This window comes from Neolamprologus multifasciatus, chromosome 22, assembly GCF_963576455.1.
Source record: "Neolamprologus multifasciatus chromosome 22, fNeoMul1.2, whole genome shotgun sequence".
Taxonomy (NCBI): Eukaryota; Metazoa; Chordata; class Actinopteri; order Cichliformes; family Cichlidae; genus Neolamprologus; species Neolamprologus multifasciatus.
Window position 1 is genome coordinate 28,519,760 of NC_140459.1, and position 20,991 is coordinate 28,540,750.

General features: G+C 41.4%; 1 protein-coding gene across 4 annotated transcripts in view; it reads right to left on the minus strand.

The window, feature by feature from the left end:
* Positions 1–20,991, minus strand: part of LOC146493679 (CMP-N-acetylneuraminate-beta-galactosamide-alpha-2,3-sialyltransferase 1-like) — an 86,610-nt gene that overhangs the window by 11,942 nt on the left and 53,677 nt on the right. Inside the window, exons 1-4 of one of the 4 annotated variants that reach the window (XM_085149036.1) lie at positions 6,190–6,468; positions 2,143–2,206; positions 1,494–1,762; positions 112–311 (exon numbers count right to left, since the gene is read on the minus strand). In XM_085149036.1, coding sequence (XP_085005162.1) covers positions 112–311; positions 1,494–1,745 — 452 coding nt within the window. In that variant the 5' untranslated portion in view covers positions 1,746–1,762; positions 2,143–2,206; positions 6,190–6,468. The other 3 variants (XM_085149035.1, XM_085149037.1, XM_085149038.1) reach the window with 3 other exon arrangements.

A 20,991-nucleotide genomic window follows, 5' to 3' on the forward strand; every position in this document is an offset into this window, starting at 1 on the left:
ACACATTTTTGCATTTTAGATACATAAATATACATAGACTTATATTATATTTTTTGTCTCGCAAGAACATTGTTTACATTAGATTTTGTGTTTGTGTTAAATGATTATTACCTTATTACGATATCATGGAAATCAATCAGAGGTCCATAATGCGATCCTCTCAAATTTCCAGAATTCCCCACCACGGCGCAACTCCTGCAGTGATCAGGACGAGGTTCTCCAATATCTGCAATTGGTGTTATTGTCTGAAATAGCCTCTCTAGAGTTTTATTGTACAAAGTCAAGTTTTGAAGTCTCGCCCCCTGTAAGTTCTGACAAAGAGGAGAAAGTTATTGAAAAAAAATCAAACTTCCCCACAGAACAAAAATACTATAGGATTGCCCAATGATTACAAGTTCAGGAGTCACCAGTAAGTCTGGGAAAGACCCTTTCAAACATACACTCCTCTTTATTAAGCTCACAGCTCAGTTAGATCTTGTCTAAATGCCCACCCCTGTGACTTTTTCCATATTAGCATCAATATTATGATGCACCATTTACAACAACTGTGAAAGATCACTGAAGCTCAAGAGTAAAAAATGTATACTGATTTAGGCAAAAATCTTATTAGGCCTGAAGTTTATTTCAGTACTTTCATTTGATATTTAGAATTGTTCTGAAAAGTTTAAGACTAATCTGCAAGATACAACATCAGGATTAATCTGTAAGTTTCTTCAAGCATACGAGTTGTGCACATTTATGCAATGAGATTATGAACAGTACTTACAAACATTTTTGTCTTTCAATTCAGATATAGTCACAGTTTTACCTCGAGCTCTAAGTTATCATTAGTGAGAACCTCAACCCCTGGGCCTGAACACTACCCCTTTCTTGAGAGAAACAAAAAAAAAAAATTCTCATTGCCATATTAAGCCATTTCTTTTGACAGAAGTTATATCCAGAAAAACTCCATAAAAGGTTTCAACAAACCTTTTCAACAAACCCAGACCAAAACAATTGCCTTACTGATTGTCTTACTGATGAGTGGGAATTCACTCACATGCTATTTTGCCCCATTTAGTAAATCTGGCCCTTTAAAAAAAATGACAATGATCCAGTTTTATGCGTGGGGAGGCGCTTTCATATTGTGATATTGCAACTTTCACTAAAGGAACTAAAAAAAGGTTTTCCAGAACTTGTCATTGCCAGTAAATGGTAAGGGTTTTACCATTCTTCAGGTAGAAATACAGGAGGATGAAGAGTGCAGTATATTTAAAAGAATAAAAGATGGATAGTACAAGGTGCTTTAAACTTGTGTAGTTTGTTTACTTACACAATAGAGGAATATATTGGGCTTGTTTTTTGGATGGAGGTAGACCATGTCATTTAACAGCAGCAATATGTTGTTAAATGTCATGACATACTTGAATATACTGCTCTTTAATAATAAGAATACCTTTAACATCACCACAGAAGCCAAAAAAGTGATATGTTGATTTTTTTTTGTTATTTACCTTCCACCAGAGGAAATCTTCCTCTGAAGGTATATGTTTCTGTGACAGAAAGGGTACAGGAGCTTCCCTGATGATGTCATTAAACCAAGGATCACTGTCTCTTAGACATTTCTGACAGCCACAAAGACTCGGCTCACGATGACAGAAGGTATATCCAGAAAAACTCCATAAAAGATTGGAGACCAAAAAAATTGCTGTGATACTCAGTAGCGGGAAAATGCTAACTCTGGATCTTCCCCATTTGAAATACATCTTGGCAGAGTTCCAATCTGAGAACAAATACATGTGTGAATGTGAAAAATAGGACTAAGCCTTTAGAATACAGTAACAGAAACAATAGCTCTTTACTTATAAATATTTATAGTTTGCAGCATATTAACAGCATTGCACTGGAATGCACAAAATCAGATAAGCATAAAAAGTTGGTTAGTGTCCTCTTATATTCATGGCATTTGAACAGATAGCATTTACCAGCATAAATCACCTTCCACATTATTAGTTCATGTAAGTAACAACATCTGTTGTTTGAAGTTGAATAAAACAGTATGACACCCAACAGAACGGAAAACACACAGTACAAAATATTTCCAGATCTTGGTCAGATTCTGCATTTGCATGAACTGTTTATCTCATTGTTTTCTCTGCTTACCTCTGTTGCTGTTGAAAAACTCCTGTTCAGTTAAACTTTCATTGTGGTTCTGGTGCTGATTAACCTAAAATGAAGTAACATAGCAACAAAAACAACACAATGATTAAAAAGCAAAACAACTCAAAATGGCACTCATTAAAATGATCCCATTTGCTTCTGAAGAATTTGACTACACAATATGAGGCCACTCTATTTGAGGCAGAACAAGATCAATTGCTAAACTGTTAGAAAAAATAGGAAAAAAAGAAATCTGGGAAATACATACTAAATAAATGCAAACACACTTCAGAGGTTCGCTACAGATTAGTGTGAGATAACACAGAGTGTAAATTTAATGCATCTTACCAAAAACACATTAAAAAACCAGGAATATGAGTCAAGAAGAACTTGTAGGATATATCTATTAAGCTATCCATGTAGCTCTCAAGTAATGAGCAACTGTTCAGTGGGAAAGGGAGGGAGGGAGGGAGTGGTTGTTGACTATGTGCAAATAACTATAGAGGTTGTGTCTGACTTGTGCATTGCCACACAGAGAAGTTGTGGCACTAAATTTTATTTTATTATGACAACCCACAAAACCGACACACATGCAAACACACATAGATATACATAAATACATTTAAATATATATTCTATTAGCCTCTTACTCAGCACAATACAGCTGATATTTGAGTCCATGTTTTACACCATAACATTTAACGCATAACTCTTACTAGAGGTTCTTTATTATTAGCTGAAAACTTAAGATTCCACCCTCATATATGGTCATATGGTAAATGGTAAATGGCCTGTATTTGTATAGCGCTTTTACTAGTCCCTAAGGACCCCAAAGCGCTTTACACAACCAGTCATCCACCCATTCACGCACACATTCACACACTGGTGATGGCAAGCTACATTGTAGCCACAGCCACCCTGGGGCGCACAAACAGAGGCGAGGCTGCCGGACACTGGCGCCACCGGGCCCTCTGACCACCACCAGTAGGCAACAGGCTAAGTGTCTTGCCCAAGGACACAACGACCGAGACTGTCCAAGCTGGGGCTCGAACTGGCAACCTTCCGATTACAAGGCATTCCCAACTCTTGAGCCACAATCGCCTATCTTTAAAACCTCTAACTCTAAAACACTATGCAACATGGGAGCTACAAATACTAACACTGACCATTCATTGAGGCTACTAAGAACACAAATGAACAAGTAATAAAGTAATAGAACACCCAACATAAGTTGTCTAAATAATGCTGCCAAAACAGCCTCAAGAGGATAGTGTCATTGATATTTGGGCAGGACCCCTTCACATGTCATTGTCTGATGTCATTTTTTGTGTCCTTTGCTGCTAGTATTACCATGCAAAGGACATACTAACTGTAATAAAAAATAAATGGAGAACCTTTATCGTTGTGTAATATTCAGTGTATAATGTGAAAAAGTGTTTCAATAATAATAATAATAATAATAAGAGTTCTTATTGTTGTTGTAATTGTTATTGTCATTATTATTATGATTACTTGATAGGACTAAATGTTACAATCCCTAAAATAATTAGCACCATTCTTGAGTGGGCTTGATGACCGGGTCTGTTTTCATACATAAGGTGCACCGGATAATAAGGCGAATTAAGCTATAAAAAAAAAAAAGGTCAGATAAGTCAAATTTTACTCAACTCATTCTTCTTGCTTCCTCCACTTCCATACCATTGATTGATTAATGTTGAATTCTCTCGTAGCTGCTCTATTCCCATGTTGTTGCAGTATATTAATGACTAACCTTGAATTGTGGATGGATTATCTCAGTTGTTCTCCTCTCTGAAGTTTGGCCCGCTTACAGCATCCTGCCATGCGATTATATTTGTCGCTAACCATCGGGAACCCTCACATTAACTTTTATCAAGTGGAAAAAAGTTAGCGTTCATCCTCCAGCTTCACTGTGTTTATGTTATGCTAACATAGCTGTGTCGCTAGCGATCACACAGCACATCATTATATACTAGCTTGCCCAACTTCAGTAACCCTACAAACGTCACTGCTGCTTTGATGCAATTATTTCTGACCTCTGCCACTGTTCTTACTGTGATGGGGTTTTTTTTTTTTCTTCACACTGATGTCTTCAGGTGAAACTTTGGGTATTTATTTCAACCAATTGTGTGTTTTTGTCCTCATCCAGCATTAAGCCATTCTTTATGGATGTCTCTCTGCCCAGAGTGTCACATTTTGTTTTTTAGTTTGCAAAAAAAAATCTTCTTTTTCATTGACATGCTTCATAAGTGGCTTCTATCATCCAGAAAAATAGATTTAATAAAATTATTAAAAAATAAAAATAGTTGTTTGGGGTTTTTTTTCAAGTAAAATTTAAAAGAACTATTTGTTATACTAACTAATTTGACTTAAACACTGGAAATCAGTTTATTTAATATTTACAAAACAGTAGTGTTATATGATATTTTTGAATTAAGATACAGATTATTATCTTTGCTTATAATGTGTTAGCTGATTTGGATCAGTAGACAAGTTTAGTAGACAAAGAAGTCAGCAGTGACTGTGATATACACATATCATCACTATAAAGAGGTCTCCAAATAAGTAACAGTACTCTATTATTAAAACTGATGATGATTTATATGCTATTTACGACACTGACAAATGTTCAAATCCGTCACAATATTGGAATAAAAGAAACACTTAAAAAAAAGAATACTAGCATACATTTTAATACTTCCTAGATACTGAATTTTTGAATTAAAAATGAATAACACTAGGGATGGGTATTGATAAGATTTTCACGATTCCGATTCCATTTTCGATTCTGTTTAACGATTCGATTCTTTATCGATTCTCTTATCGATTCTTTTTAAAAAAGGAGAACACTAAGGTCTAATAGCTTAGAACTTTGTTTTATATCTTCTCTTTGAACAAGATAGAAATTTAGGAGTAACATGGCCTTACAAACCCAACAGTGAGATCTTAAGAGATCCACAGCCTACGGCTCTTCAATGGGGTGTCACAGGGTCCCCAGGAAAAAAAAATTGTAAATGTAAAATAATAAAATAAATATTCTTCTGTAGCAATAACAAAGTATAACATCAATTATTCTGTAGCAATTACACAAGAATATCCAGTAATGTCCCTGCCTACAATTAAACACATTCACTTACCGAAAATCATCTACTGTGGCAAATGGGTGCAAGCCTTTGACCACAAACTTAGTGACTGCTCGGTGACATTCGTCTATCCTGGCCTGAAAGGAGACGCTAACGGTAGACTGCAGTGAGAACTGCCAGCATCTGAGCCAGACTCTGTGTGTCTCTCTCATCATGGTCATCTAAATGCACAGTAATGGCAGGTTTTGTAATAAGGCAGATCGCGCTAACATAATATGCACTGTTAGTTGATTATTTACCTGCCGCATTAACGGGAGAGGACGTGCAAACGTTACCGCTGCTGCTGGGTTGAGATTCACGAGTCCGGAGCGGAATTAAAAACACGACATTCATTTAAGGTCATCGTGTGTTTTGTGAGCAAATGCTTTTGTATATTTGTAGTGTTTCCTCCCTGAAATGAAATATCTACTTTGCAAGTATTGCAAGTTGCCCTGTTGTCATCCATTCTCGTAAAGCAAAACTAAACTTTTGAGCGTTTGAGCCGCTTAGGCGCCGTGTTTCCTGCCAGGTAAATGACGCTCCGCAACGTGGTGACGTCATTCGGGGCGACTGGAATCGATAAGGGAATCGTTTGCAAAAATGGCAAACAATGTATATACAACTCCAATTACACTATGGATTACATTTTTTAAGGTACTTATCTACCTATTTATTATATCCTGGAAGATGATAACTTTGTTACAGACGGCACAGAAATTGATCCAAAAGCAGACACAATGCACAGAAGCGATCGAGTTTACAATCAGTTTATTTACAATAACATAATCAAAGTTCACAGTGAGAGTCCTGTCCGGGACAGAACGCCTGAAACAGGAGTGAGAGCGGAATTGATACACAGCGAGGTTAGTGACAGAGAGAGGTTAAACAGTGAGAATTGAGCTTTCCTTACTTTTTTGTGCAGAGGCGTATTAAATCCCAGTTCTTTGTATTCTTTACGGCCAAAAAAGACACAAGGCTCAAAGTGGTCAAACTCTAAAAATGATCTTTAATTTCCTATATTCCAGAATATGGAGACTCAGCAGACACACAGACACGTCAGCCAAAGTCTGAAGCAAAACAGGCGGCTTAGTCATTTATATACTTCCTCTAGACGTCACACACACTTTAAGTTTTGATCAAAGACTCTGCTTAGTTTCACTTTCTGGCTGCAGGTCCTATTTTGGCAAAAGCATAGTTTCCTGTCAGTACTTTTAACTCAAACTCAAAGCTGGCCCTCTCTTATACATAAAACAATATAATCAGCAGATAAGCATTCAGATTATATATTTAAATCCCAACAGTTTCCCCTTTTTGTCTTTTTTAAAAGATGACATAAACCCTAATTTATCCCATTAAGTTTACTTCCATGTGAGAATAATAGCGAAAATATAACAAAAGAAATAATATCAAAAATGAAACCTTTCAATTGCCCAACCCTTTAGGTCCTCCGTCCCCCTCAACGAGTTATACATTTTCAATGTTCCCTTATTACTATGGCATAATTACTTAATTAATTACACAACAAATAAATCAAACAAATAAATCAAGCCCTTATACAGCACCTTGCGTTTATGCTGGGCAGTGAGCTACCATTGCTTTTCTTCCTACGATGCTGTAAAGTTAACTTTGTCAGTTCAGAGGCTAGAGAGGACTGCGCTACCGTTCATTGTTTGGGCAGACAAAAGAAACCTGTTCAACCTGCAAAAAAACAGTTGAACTCCCGTCAAGTCAGATGGCAGCTACTTTTTGGTCGATTCAGTTTCACTTTAAGCTATGGTGCTTAAAGTGAAACCTGATGCCTTGTCTTAATTTGCTGAAGTAGAAAGTATCTTGTAACATGGAAAATCAAAGACTAGATATGTCATATGTCATGGCTGTATGCAGGCAGGCAGGGAAAAGGACCCAAAATGCAGGACTCACAGAGGCAAGGTGAACTCAAAATGCACAGCTTTATTGCGAGTTGCTGACTGGACAGAAAACTAGCTATTCTGGAGAGAAATAAACTAGCAGACTAGCAAGCAGATAAACAGAACACACAGCGTAGTATGAGGGCGAGCAGACATTAACGACCTGACACTGACACAGAGAAAACAGGCCTTAAATACACAGAGGGAGCAATCAGGGGATGACAGACAGGAGGGAAACACAGCTGGGTCAAATCAGGGCTGACGAGACAAGGGGGAGCAAGACCAGACACAATACACACAGGACAGGGACTATAAATGTAAAACAGGAAACACACCGACTGAAATCTAGACACGTAAACTTAACAGAGACTAGGGAGACAGAACATAGAGACCTGAAATGTGGGACAGAAACCAAAACACAGTCATAATCCATTATAAAATCAAAAGTGAAGGTACAAAACTAAAAACACTGGGTCACCGACCCAGGACAGTGACATCATATCCAGCAAATTGAACCAGATTCAGGCGGCCGACCATGCAGACGGCAACAGTGGTGTGTTAACAGTTCTGGCGGCCGGCCACGCTGAAGGCAGTGGTGGTGACAGAGCAGGTCCGGAGGCCGCCCACGTGGAAGGCAGTGGCAGTGGCAGAGCAGGTCCAGAGGCCGACCACGCGGAAGGCAGTGGCGGCGACGGCGACCTCGTTCAAGGGACCGACCGCGAAGCCAGCGGCAGAGACAGGGTTCAGAAAGCCGTCCAAGACAACGAAGAAGTCCAGCCAACGACCTGGAAAGTGGCCGGCGAAGGCGAGGTGGTTCAGGCTGAGCTGGATCAGACGGCGGTGTAGCAACCGCAGGACCAGAGGTGGCAGAACCAGATGAGGCAGGACCAGATGAGGCAGGACCAGACGAGGCAGGACCAGGCGTGGCAACTGCAGGTGGTGGCACTGCAGTGGAGTTGAAACAGTTGCTAGAATCGCTGCAGCCACGGTGTGGAAACCACAGGTGGGGACACAGGAGGTGGCTGATTGGACAGCCGTCAGCGGACACAAGGTTCTGAAGCAGTTTTTCTGACCCTTCAGCAATGACGGAGGGCTGAAGCGGCTCCTCAGGCCCCTCAGCGATGACAGATGGCTGAAGTGGCTCTTCAGGCCCTCCAGCGGAGACAGGCTGCTGAACCGGTCCCTCAGACACACCATCAGAGGCTGACACAGAACCAGCAGGCCCGGAGATCTCTGGCAGAGATGGATCAGAACCAGCAGGCGCAGAGACCTCTGGTGGGCACAAAACAGCACCAGCAGGTTCGGGGACTCTGACAATGTTGATGTTGGCTGGAGCTGAGCAGCACATTGGCTTCGCTCAGGCAGCGGCAGCAGGGAGTAATCCTCGACTAGATTACTCCCTGCTGCCAGAGTCAGCTTAAGGCTGGGACTTAATCTTTGGGGAAGCCCTGGAGAGAGTGACTAATTCTAAGGGACTCAGCTTTTGAGGGAACTTAACAGTTTTAATGGGTTTGTCGCTCTGCTTAGAATGAATGGTTAAAAAAAACAGTCCTTTACAGATGGTGTAACTACAGCTTCCTGTACGGAAGGAGCAGGTGAAGGTGGTGGTTGATTTAAAGACCAGGAGACTGCACTGAGGGCGACTGAACAGGAGACTGAGCGGATGTGGAGCAGTACTCATAGAAATATTCCCCGGCTCAGGAGGAGCAGAATAAACACAGTCTCTTAACTGGAACTCAGCCTCAGGAAAAACAGTTTTGGCTGTCTCCGAGGGATTTACTCCAGTCTTAGGAAAAGCAACACAAAATGAGATTTTTAGCTCATCATATCCAGCAAATTTAACCAGGTACCACTACATGACCCCACTGGCAGTCTGTATCTCCCCTGTATTGTATACTTATATAAATAATTGGTTGACATCAGGGGTAAACTTTAAATCCTATTTCCATTTCTGTGATGGAATACAGATTCTTGTATTGATCAAAGAGAAAATTTCATTTATATATGTATAACTTCTGCTCTAATGTTTTTGTTGGTCTTCTCTTCCAATTTCATCTTGTATCTGTTCTGGGTTCTGGGAACCACTGTTCTGGGTTTTGGACCAAGCATTTTGTATTTTTGGACTCCCAATTTCTGTTTATGCTGAATTATGTTCAGTTTGAGTCTAACTTAGTTTAGCTCTAGTTTAGCTTTTCTCTTTTGTTTTTTCCATTGTATTTATCCTGTGTGGTTGACTTTACAGCTGCTTGCAGTTGTTTAGTTTGTCTTACCTTTAATTTGTAATTAATTTGAGTTCTTAGTTCCTGGTTTTGTCTTTAAAGCAAAGGTTTTGGGAAAGCGCTGCAAAAACCACCCTTCAGTCTTGCATGCTGTGGGCGTTAGATCTTTTGTGTGGTACTTTTGTGCCAAAACACAGGAAGGTGTAATAGGTTTTTTCCATTGTTTGCTTCTTGTTTTGATCATTTTCTGTTCTAAACTGGAAAGAAATTAGATGGTAGTTTTCAGGTAAATGATCATGATACTCCCATTACCTGTTTCTGCAGGTTTTCTGCTTAAAAAAAAGAAGTTAAGAACTGTCAGTCTCAAGACTGACTCAACATAGACCAATGGCAAGAAGGTTATAAGAAATTTAATAAGCAGAAACCAAATCAGTGATATTTGAGGCCACAGAACACACTTTATTTTAGATCTTTGCAAATTCTAAGATGGATTCTCTAAAAAGAAGCAATTTCCCAGTGTGTTCATCTGACCTGCTAAACAACTGTCATATAATTCCAATGTTGTATACCAAGGTACAACATTTTACTCTGGTCATACAAACAAACAAATTATTTTGGTCATATGCCCTTTTTTCGTCTCTTTATTTGAGCATGGAAAACTGAATATTTTGTCAGCTTTTGTGTTAGAACGCCAGGCAGTACATGTAAAGTACAAATAAGCTTTTAATTTTTTCAAATTTCTTACAACTGATGATCTATTTGTAACTGGGTGGATTCTAGGTGAAGTGTTATTTTAAACTGGCTGCAGGTATGAATGGTAGCTTGAGTGGTTGTCTGTCTCTATGTTAGCCCTTTGATTACCGGGCAACTGGCTTTCCAGGTTTTCATTGTTTGTCTTTTGCATTCTTGTCATTGCTGTCATGGTCCTGGCTGTGACCCAGTGTTTTGTGTTTGATTTATGCTTCTTGGTTATTATTAAAGAAGCTTGGAGTTTCTGTACCTTACCTGTGTTGTGGTTACCCTTTTTCTCTGTACTTCATGTTCCCTCTGTCTCTCCGGTCAGTCATGACTCTGTCTCAGTATCAAGTCTCTGTGTTATATTTCCTGTTTTACTTTGAAAGTCTGTGTCTCATGTCAGTGTGATAAATGTCAGTGATAACCATTTTATTCTCAAACTAGGCCTGATCCACATCAGGGAAACTGAACCACCCGCTTTATATATAAAAGGATTTCTTTTTTCTTGTTCTCATTTACAATATTTTAAATATTAATAAATAATAATTGATTTACAGAACTAAAATTAAGCCATGACTTTGGAAAAATAACCCTATGTGTTATGTTTAACAGGGTTAGGGTGTCAAGTTTCTTCTGCTCTATTAAGTAGTAAAAGAGCGCCCTCTATGTATCATCATATATAATGACATCTAACTTTAACCTTTTGTGATTCATCAGTCTAAAAGTCCAATTTTGGGGATTCTAATTTAAATTTTGTAATTGCAAAACACTTCAGCACTTCCATGTGAGCCATGTTTAATAAGCCCCTTTGTTTTCTTTTATCTCCCTTTTATTTCATTTGAGTAATTTTGAACAAGTGTTTCTTTTCACTCTGATTGGTGATAATGATTTTCTGGAGGTCATTAAATCATTAATCCTCTATTGCCTATATTGCTGGGTATATATTTAATTTGGAAAGTACTGTGGACCATAATTTGGTCGGCAGTCCAAGGGTCCACCTCTTGAAAAGCAGCATACCATACATTGTCAAAGCTGGGTGATCCACATCAACTTTTATCGTGTGTGTATGTGTGTGTGTGTGTGTGTGTATATATACTGCTGACAGTTTTTCTTGCTCTCCACCTTAGCTCTCTTGCCTCCCTGTCTCTGACTATTTGTGCGTGTAAGAGTTCTGCCTGCTCTCAGGGTATGACAACTCTCCACTCTCCACAGATATTAACAATAACACTAATTTTAGGAGATCAACCTTGTAAAATTCTAAATATCTAAATATTTGGTGACTATATTAGACAATATGGCATTGGCATTTTTTCTCCACTTGAAAAAATAAATCAGCTGGGCTCTTTCCTCGCCTTCAGACATTTTATGAAATTTTACGTAGCAGCTGCACTATATATCAGGATGGTGTTAAGACTTCTAAAGCTGCTTTTTTGTCCAACATCATCGCGACTAATAGCCATAACCCCCGGCCCTGTCTAAAATTTTCAATTCTGCCATCAATCCTTGCCCTGATAAACCAGACTTTGCCTCCCCAGCTCTCTGTGAGCAATTTTTAAATTATTTTACACGGAAGATTTCACTTCTAAAAACCTCACTCCCACATCTTCCTGTAGTGAATCCTCTTCCTCCTGGTGAATCTCTGTCCAACTTCTACCAGTTTGAGCCAATTTCACTTTTTACTTTTAAAAGTATGATTGATCAATTGAGAAGTTCGAACTCGGCTCATCATTTCCTCCCATCCCGGATTTTAAAGGATGGGTTCAATGTAATTGGGCCTCATTTCTTATCATTGATTAACTTATCATTACTCACGGGCCATGTCCCATCTGCATTTAAACATGCAGTGGGGCAACCTGTCCTAAAGGCACTCTTTCAGGGGTCTAGTGGAGTCCATGCTTCGACAAGTAAGGGCTGTTTTCCCATATCAGTATCACTTAGCAATTTAATACCTTATTGATTCTCTTATCGATTCTTATTGGGTTTTCATTGGCTTACCATCACTAAGCAGCATATCAAAGACATTGCTAACATGCAAATTAATTGCATGCTGTGTGTTCAAATGTTTGTACATGTTGGAGGGATTTCCCCCTTTGTTAAAAGGTGAACAAACAAAACATTGTCCATATCCCTGCTGTAGAATGCACCACTGTTTTCCTCCTCTGGCACACAACTGAAATCTGTTAATTGTATAAGTGCGATAGTAACCGATAAGCACAATCCAAAGAACTGAACTACTGAGAACCAGTTCTCTGAAAAAAGTCCTCCCTACATGCAGAGAAATAAATAATAATAATAATAGAAATAAATGGACTTTTACGGTATCATACGGTTACAGTGTAACCTTGGTTCTCTTAGTGAGAGACTATCTCTTCTTATCTCTTCTTCTTCTTCTCTCTAAGAGAACCAAGGTTACACTGTAACCGTACGTTCTCTAGCATATCGAGACTATCTCTCCACACCGTTACATATTCCATATGTACGGGGTAACTCTGTAAGACACCCCACAAGGAGACAATGCACCGCCGAGAGTGAAGGTGCCGGGAGTCAGTGACTACGCACCAATAGAGACATCACCCTGATCAGGGCTTCGCAATGCGAAGGCCAAGCCAGGGGGTGGAGGCAGCAGTCTGCAGATGCCAGACTGGCCTGAACCGGTCATGCCGGATGCAGGACCGCAAGTGATCGGCCGCTCAAGGTCAGCCCGGGAACCGCGAGACAGATAGCCAGGAAACGCAGTACACCAAGCCGCCAAGTAACAGCCCACTGGTCGCATAGGGCTACGACATGCGGGCAATGCCAGACAGAGAGTCGGCACTACAGCTGGAGAACTCTCACTCGCCACAGCGAGGTCCGACTGCCGCCGGTGAAGCGGGCAACACGCCAGGTGAACACAGCCAGCAACCACAAGTGAAGCTTGGGATGTGACCCGTCCATCCTCAAAGCTGAAGCCATCCCGAGCTGTTGACAGACAGAGGGGGGGCTGGCAGCCTAGCCTGCGTAAGTGGAGGGCTGAGCAAGGCGACGACCCAACGGTCTACCGCCAGCACCGTCACCACATGCATGTCCGCAGACAGTGGAGCCTCAAGAGTGAACTCGCAATGAGACACTCGAGGTCAGACACAAAGTCCCAGCTACTGGGCATCCCCGTGCTGGCCATGTAAGTCCGTGACACACAGGCAAAGTACCAACCGGGAGTCAGCATCGCAGGCTGGGGACCTCTCACTCACTGGCCAAAATGTCAGACACAGCAAGGTCTGGCAAGCTCAACCCGCGGCATGCGGTTGGAGCGACAAAAGGCCAGAAGCACGGGCAGCCCACGCATACGCTCCCCAAGGATCCTCAGCTGGAGCCTTCGGAGCCCAGGGCCCGAACCTGGAATTCCAGGAGCAGAGAGAGGAGAGGAAGCGTAGCTCATCGAGCCGCTGAGAGGAGACCCTACTGGGTGCCTGCAAGAAGCGGGCAACGCCAGACAGGGAGCCAGCGCCGCAGGCTGGAGAACACTCACCCGCTAGCTGGGGCATTAGACACAGCGAGGACCGACTGGTGGGCAAGTTGGTGAATGCGGCAATGCGCCAGGGGAACACAGCCTGCAGCTGCAGCAGCCTATATGCCAGACAAAGACTGGCTAAGGAGGCTGGAGAACACACATGCGCTGGCTGACATATCAGACACAGCGAGGACCGATGGGCGGGCAAGCCAGCGAATGCGGGCAACACGCCAGAGAACACATCCGGCAGCTGCAGTGCAGCCGCTGGAGAGGAGGGCCAAGCCAGGGACCCAACTGGCAGGTCACCCCAGGGCCAAGTGGCTGCCGAGCGCTGTCCGTAGACAGGGGAGCAACAAGAGTGAACTCGAGGACGGGACACTCGAGTACAACCAGCACTGCAGGCTGGAACACAACACAATTGCTGGACAAAGACTAGTTCCTGGTTTTGTCTTTAAAGCAAAAGTGTTGGGAAAGCGCTGCAAAAACCACCCTTCAGTCTTGCATGCTGTGGGCGTTAGATCTTTTGTGTGGTACTTTTCGTGCCAAAACACAGGAAGGTGTAATAGGTTTTTTCCATTGTTTGCTTCTTGTTTTGATCATTTTCTGTTCTAAACTGGAAAGAAATTAGATGGTAGTTTTCAGGTAAATGATCATGATACTCCCATTACCTGTTTCTGCAGGTTTTCTGCTTAAAAAAAAGAAGTTAAGAACTGTCAGTCTCAAGACTGACTCAACATAGACCAATGGCAAGAAGGTTATAAGAAATTTAATAAGCAGAAACCAAATCAGTGATATTTGAGGCCACAGAACACACTTTATTTTAGATCTTTGCAAATTCTAAGATGGATTCTCTAAAAAGAAGCAATTTCCCAGTGTGTTCATCTGACCTGCTAAACAACTGTCATATAATTCCAATGTTGTATACCAAGGTACAACATTTTACTCTGGTCATACAAACAAACAAATTATTTTGGTCATATGCCCTTTTTTCGTCTCTTTATTTGAGCATGGAAAACTGAATATTTTGTCAGCTTTTGTGTTAGAACGCCAGGCAGTACATGTAAAGTACAAATAAGCTTTTAATTTTTTCAAATTTCTTACAACTGATGATCTATTTGTAACTGGGTGGATTCTAGGTGAAGTGTTATTTTAAACTGGCTGCAGGTATGAATGGTAGCTTGAGTGGTTGTCTGTCTCTATGTTAGCCCTTTGATTACCGGGCAACTGGCTTTCCAGGTTTTCATTGTTTGTCTTTTGCATTCTTGTCATTGCTGTCATGGTCCTGGCTGTGACCCAGTGTTTTGTGTTTGATTTATGCTTCTTGGTTATTATTAAAGAAGCTTGGAGTTTCTGTACCTTACCTGTGTTGTGGTTACCCTTTTTCTCTGTACTTCATGTTCCCTCTGTCTCTCCGGTCAGTCATGACTCTGTCTCAGTATCAAGTCTCTGTGTTATATTTCCTGTTTTACTTTGAAAGTCTGTGTCTCATGTCAGTGTGATAAATGTCAGTGATAACCATTTTATTCTCAAACTAGGCCTGATCCACATCAGGGAAACTGAACCACCCGCTTTATATATAAAAGGATTTCTTTTTTCTTGTTCTCATTTACAATATTTTAAATATTAATAAATAATAATTGATTTACAGAACTAAAATTAAGCCATGACTTTGGAAAAATAACCCTATGTGTTATGTTTAACAGGGTTAGGGTGTCAAGTTTCTTCTGCTCTATTAAGTAGTAAAAGAGCGCCCTCTATGTATCATCATATATAATGACATCTAACTTTAACCTTTTGTGATTCATCAGTCTAAAAGTCCAATTTTGGGGATTCTAATTTAAATTTTGTAATTGCAAAACACTTCAGCACTTCCATGTGAGCCATGTTTAATAAGCCCCTTTGTTTTCTTTTATCTCCCTTTTATTTCATTTGAGTAATTTTGAACAAGTGTTTCTTTTCACTCTGATTGGTGATAATGATTTTCTGGAGGTCATTAAATCATTAATCCTCTATTGCCTATATTGCTGGGTATATATTTAATTTGGAAAGTACTGTGGACCATAATTTGGTCGGCAGTCCAAGGGTCCACCTCTTGAAAAGCAGCATACCATACATTGTCAAAGCTGGGTGATCCACATCAACTTTTATCGTGTGTGTATGTGTGTGTGTGTGTGTGTGTATATATACTGCTGACAGTTTTTCTTGCTCTCCACCTTAGCTCTCTTGCCTCCCTGTCTCTGACTATTTGTGCGTGTAAGAGTTCTGCCTGCTCTCAGGGTATGACAACTCTCCACTCTCCACAGATATTAACAATAACACTAATTTTAGGAGATCAACCTTGTAAAATTCTAAATATCTAAATATTTGGTGACTATATTAGACAATATGGCATTGGCATTTTTTCTCCACTTGAAAAAATAAATCAGCTGGGCTCTTTCCTCGCCTTCAGACATTTTATGAAATTTTACGTAGCAGCTGCACTATATATCAGGATGGTGTTAAGACTTCTAAAGCTGCTTTTTTGTCCAACATCATCGCGACTAATAGCCATAACCCCCGGCCCTGTCTAAAATTTTCAATTCTGCCATCAATCCTTGCCCTGATAAACCAGACTTTGCCTCCCCAGCTCTCTGTGAGCAATTTTTAAATTATTTTACACGGAAGATTTCACTTCTAAAAACCTCACTCCCACATCTTCCTGTAGTGAATCCTCTTCCTCCTGGTGAATCTCTGTCCAACTTCTACCAGTTTGAGCCAATTTCACTTTTTACTTTTAAAAGTATGAATGATCAATTGAGAAGTTCGAACTCGGCTCATCATTTCCTCCCATCCCGGATTTTAAAGGATGGGTTCAATGTAATTGGGCCTCATTTCTTATCATTGATTAACTTATCATTACTCACGGGCCATGTCCCATCTGCATTTAAACATGCAGTGGGGCAACCTGTCCTAAAGGCACTCTTTCAGGGGTCTAGTGGAGTCCATGCTTCGACAAGTAAGGGCTGTTTTCCCATATCAGTATCACTTAGCAATTTAATACCTTATTGATTCTCTTATCGATTCTTATTGGGTTTTCATTGGCTTACCATCACTAAGCAGCATATCAAAGACATTGCTAACATGCAAATTAATTGCATGCTGTGTGTTCAAATGTTTGTACATGTTGGAGGGATTTCCCCCTTTGTTAAAAGGTGAACAAACAAAACATTGTCCATATCCCTGCTGTAGAATGCACCACTGTTTTCCTCCTCTGGCACACAACTGAAATCTGTTAATTGTATAAGTGCGATAGTAACCGATAAGCACAATCCAAATAACTTAACTACTGAGAACCAGTTCTCTGAAAAAAGTCCTCCCTACATGCAGAGAAATAAATAATAATAATAATAGAAATAAATGGACTTTTACGGTATCATACGGTTACAGTGTAACCTTGGTTCTCTTAGTGAGAGACTATCTCTTCTTATCTCTTCTTCTTCTTCTCTCTAAGAGAACCAAGGTTACACTGTAACCGTACGTTCTCTAGCATATCGAGACTATCTCTCCACACCGTTACATATTCCATATGTACGGGGTAACTCTGTAAGACACCCCACAAGGAGACAATGCACCGCCGAGAGTGAAGGTGCCGGGAGTCAGTGACTACGCACCAATAGAGACATCACCCTGATCAGGGCTTCGCAATGCGAAGGCCAAGCCAGGGGGTGGAGGCAGCAGTCTGCAGATGCCAGACTGGCCTGAACCGGTCATTCAGGATGCAGGACCGCAAGTGATCGGCCGCTCAAGGTCAGCCCGGGAACCGCGAGACAGATAGCCAGGAAACGCAGTACACCAAGCCGCCAAGTAACAGCCCACTGGTCGCATAGGGCTACGACATGCGGGCAATGCCAGACAGAGAGTCGGCACTACAGCTGGAGAACTCTCACTCGCCACAGCGAGGTCCGACTGCCGCCGGTGAAGCGGGCAACACGCCAGGTGAACACAGCCAGCAACCACAAGTGAAGCTTGGGATGTGACCCGTCCATCCTCAAAGCTGAAGCCCCCCCGAGCTGTTGACAGACATGGGGGGGGGGGGGGGGCTGGCAGCCTAGCCTGCGTAAGTGGAGGGCTGAGCAAGGCGACGACAACAACGGTCTACCCCCAGCACCGTCACCACATGCATGTCCGCAGACAGTGGAGCCTCAAGAGTGAACTCGCAATGAGACACTCGAGGTCAGACACAAAGTCCCAGCTACTGGGCATCCCCGTGCTGGCCATGTAAGTCCGTGACACACAGGCAAAGTACCAACCGGGAGTCAGCATCGCAGGCTGGGGACCTCTCACTCACTGGCCAAAATGTCAGACACAGCAAGGTCTGGCAAGCTCAACCCGCGGCATGCGGTTGGAGCGACAAAAGGCCAGAAGCACGGGCAGCCCACGCATACGCTCCCCAAGGATCCTCAGCTGGAGCCTTCGGAGCCCAGGGCCCGAACCTGGAATTCCAGGAGCAGAGAGAGGAGAGGAAGCGTAGCTCATCGAGCCGCTGAGAGGAGACCCTACTGGGTGCCTGCAAGAAGCGGGCAACGCCAGACAGGGAGCCAGCGCCGCAGGCTGGAGAACACTCACCCGCTAGCTGGGGCATTAGACACAGCGAGGACCGACTGGTGGGCAAGTTGGTGAATGCGGCAATGCGCCAGGGGAACACAGCCTGCAGCTGCAGCAGCCTATATGCCAGACAAAGACTGGCTAAGGAGGCTGGAGAACACACATGCGCTGGCTGACATATCAGACACAGCGAGGACCGATGGGCGGGCAAGCCAGCGAATGCGGGCAACACGCCAGAGAACACATCCGGCAGCTGCAGTGCAGCCGCTGGAGAGGAGGGCCAAGCCAGGGACCCAACTGGCAGGTCACCCCAGGGCCAAGTGGCTGCCGAGCGCTGTCCGTAGACAGGGGAGCAACAAGAGTGAACTCGAGGACGGGACACTCGAGTACAACCAGCACTGCAGGCTGGAACACAACACAATTGCTGGACAAAGACTAGTTCCTGGTTTTGTCTTTAAAGCAAAAGTGTTGGGAAAGCGCTGCAAAAACCACCCTTCAGTCTTGCATGCTGTGGGCGTTAGATCTTTTGTGTGGTACTTTTCGTGCCAAAACACAGGAAGGTGTAATAGGTTTTTTCCATTGTTTGCTTCTTGTTTTGATCATTTTCTGTTCTAAACTGGAAAGAAATTAGATGGTAGTTTTCAGGTAAATGATCATGATACTCCCATTACCTGTTTCTGCAGGTTTTCTGCTTAAAAAAAAGAAGTTAAGAACTGTCAGTCTCAAGACTGACTCAACATAGACCAATGGCAAGAAGGTTATAAGAAATTTAATAAGCAGAAACCAAATCAGTGATATTTGAGGCCACAGAACACACTTTATTTTAGATCTTTGCAAATTCTAAGATGGATTCTCTAAAAAGAAGCAATTTCCCAGTGTGTTCATCTGACCTGCTAAACAACTGTCATATAATTCCAATGTTGTATACCAAGGTACAACATTTTACTCTGGTCATACAAACAAACAAATTATTTTGGTCATATGCCCTTTTTTCGTCTCTTTATTTGAGCATGGAAAACTGAATATTTTGTCAGCTTTTGTGTTAGAACGCCAGGCAGTACATGTAAAGTACAAATAAGCTTTTAATTTTTTCAAATTTCTTACAACTGATGATCTATTTGTAACTGGGTGGATTCTAGGTGAAGTGTTATTTTAAACTGGCTGCAGGTATGAATGGTAGCTTGAGTGGTTGTCTGTCTCTATGTTAGCCCTTTGATTACCAGGCAACTGGCTTTCCAGGTTTTCATTGTTTGTCTTTTGCATTCTTGTCATTGCTGTCATGGTCCTGGCTGTGACCCAGTGTTTTGTGTTTGATTTATGCTTCTTGGTTATTATTAAAGAAGCTTGGAGTTTCTGTACCTTACCTGTGTTGTGGTTACCCTTTTTCTCTGTACTTCATGTTCCCTCTGTCTCTCCGGTCAGTCATGACTCTGTCTCAGTATCAAGTCTCTGTGTTATATTTCCTGTTTTACTTTGAAAGTCTGTGTCTCATGTCAGTGTGATAAATGTCAGTGATAACCATTTTATTCTCAAACTAGGCCTGATCCACATCAGGGAAACTGAACCACCCGCTTTATATATAAAAGGATTTCTTTTTTCTTGTTCTCATTTACAATATTTTAAATATTAATAAATAATAATTGATTTACAGAACTAAAATTAAGCCATGACTTTGGAAAAATAACCCTATGTGTTATGTTTAACAGGGTTAGGGTGTCAAGTTTCTTCTGCTCTATTAAGTAGTAAAAGAGCGCCCTCTATGTATCATCATATATAATGACATCTAACTTTAACCTTTTGTGATTCATCAGTCTAAAAGTCCAATTTTGGGGATTCTAATTTAAATTTTGTAATTGCAAAACACTTCAGCACTTCCATGTGAGCCATGTTTAATAAGCCCCTTTGTTTTCTTTTATCTCCCTTTTATTTCATTTGAGTAATTTTGAACAAGTGTTTCTTTTCACTCTGATTGGTGATAATGATTTTCTGGAGGTCATTAAATCATTAATCCTCTATTGCCTATATTGCTGGGTATATATTTAATTTGGAAAGTACTGTGGACCATAATTTGGTCGGCAGTCCAAGGGTCCACCTCTTGAAAAGCAGCATACCATACATTGTCAAAGCTGGGTGATCCACATCAACTTTTATCGTGTGTGTATGTGTGTGTGTGTGTGTGTGTGTATATATACTGCTGACAGTTTTTCTTGCTCTCCACCTTAGCTCTCTTGCCTCCCTGTCTCTGACTAATTGTGCGTGTAAGAGTTCTGCCTGCTCTCAGGGTATGACAACTCTCCACTCTCCACAGATATTAACAATAACACTAATTTTAGGAGATCAACCTTGTAAAATTCTAAATATCTAAATATTTGGTGACTATATTAGACAATATGTCATTAGCATTTTTTCTCCACTTGAAAAAATAAATCAGCTGGGCTCTTTCCTCGCCTTCAGACATTTTACGAAATTTTACGTAGCAGCTGCACTATATATCAGGATGGTGTTAAGACTTCTAAAGCTGCTTTTTTGTCCAACATCATCGCGACTAATAGCCATAACCCCCGGCCCTGTCTAAAATTTTCAATTCTGCCATCAATCCTTGCCCTGATAAACCAGACTTTGCCTCCCCAGCTCTCTGTGAGCAATTTTTAAATTATTTTACACGGAAGATTTCACTTCTAAAAACCTCACTCCCACATCTTCCTGTAGTGAATCCTCTTCCTCCTGGTGAATCTCTGTCCAACTTCTACCAGTTTGAGCCAATTTCACTTTTTACTTTT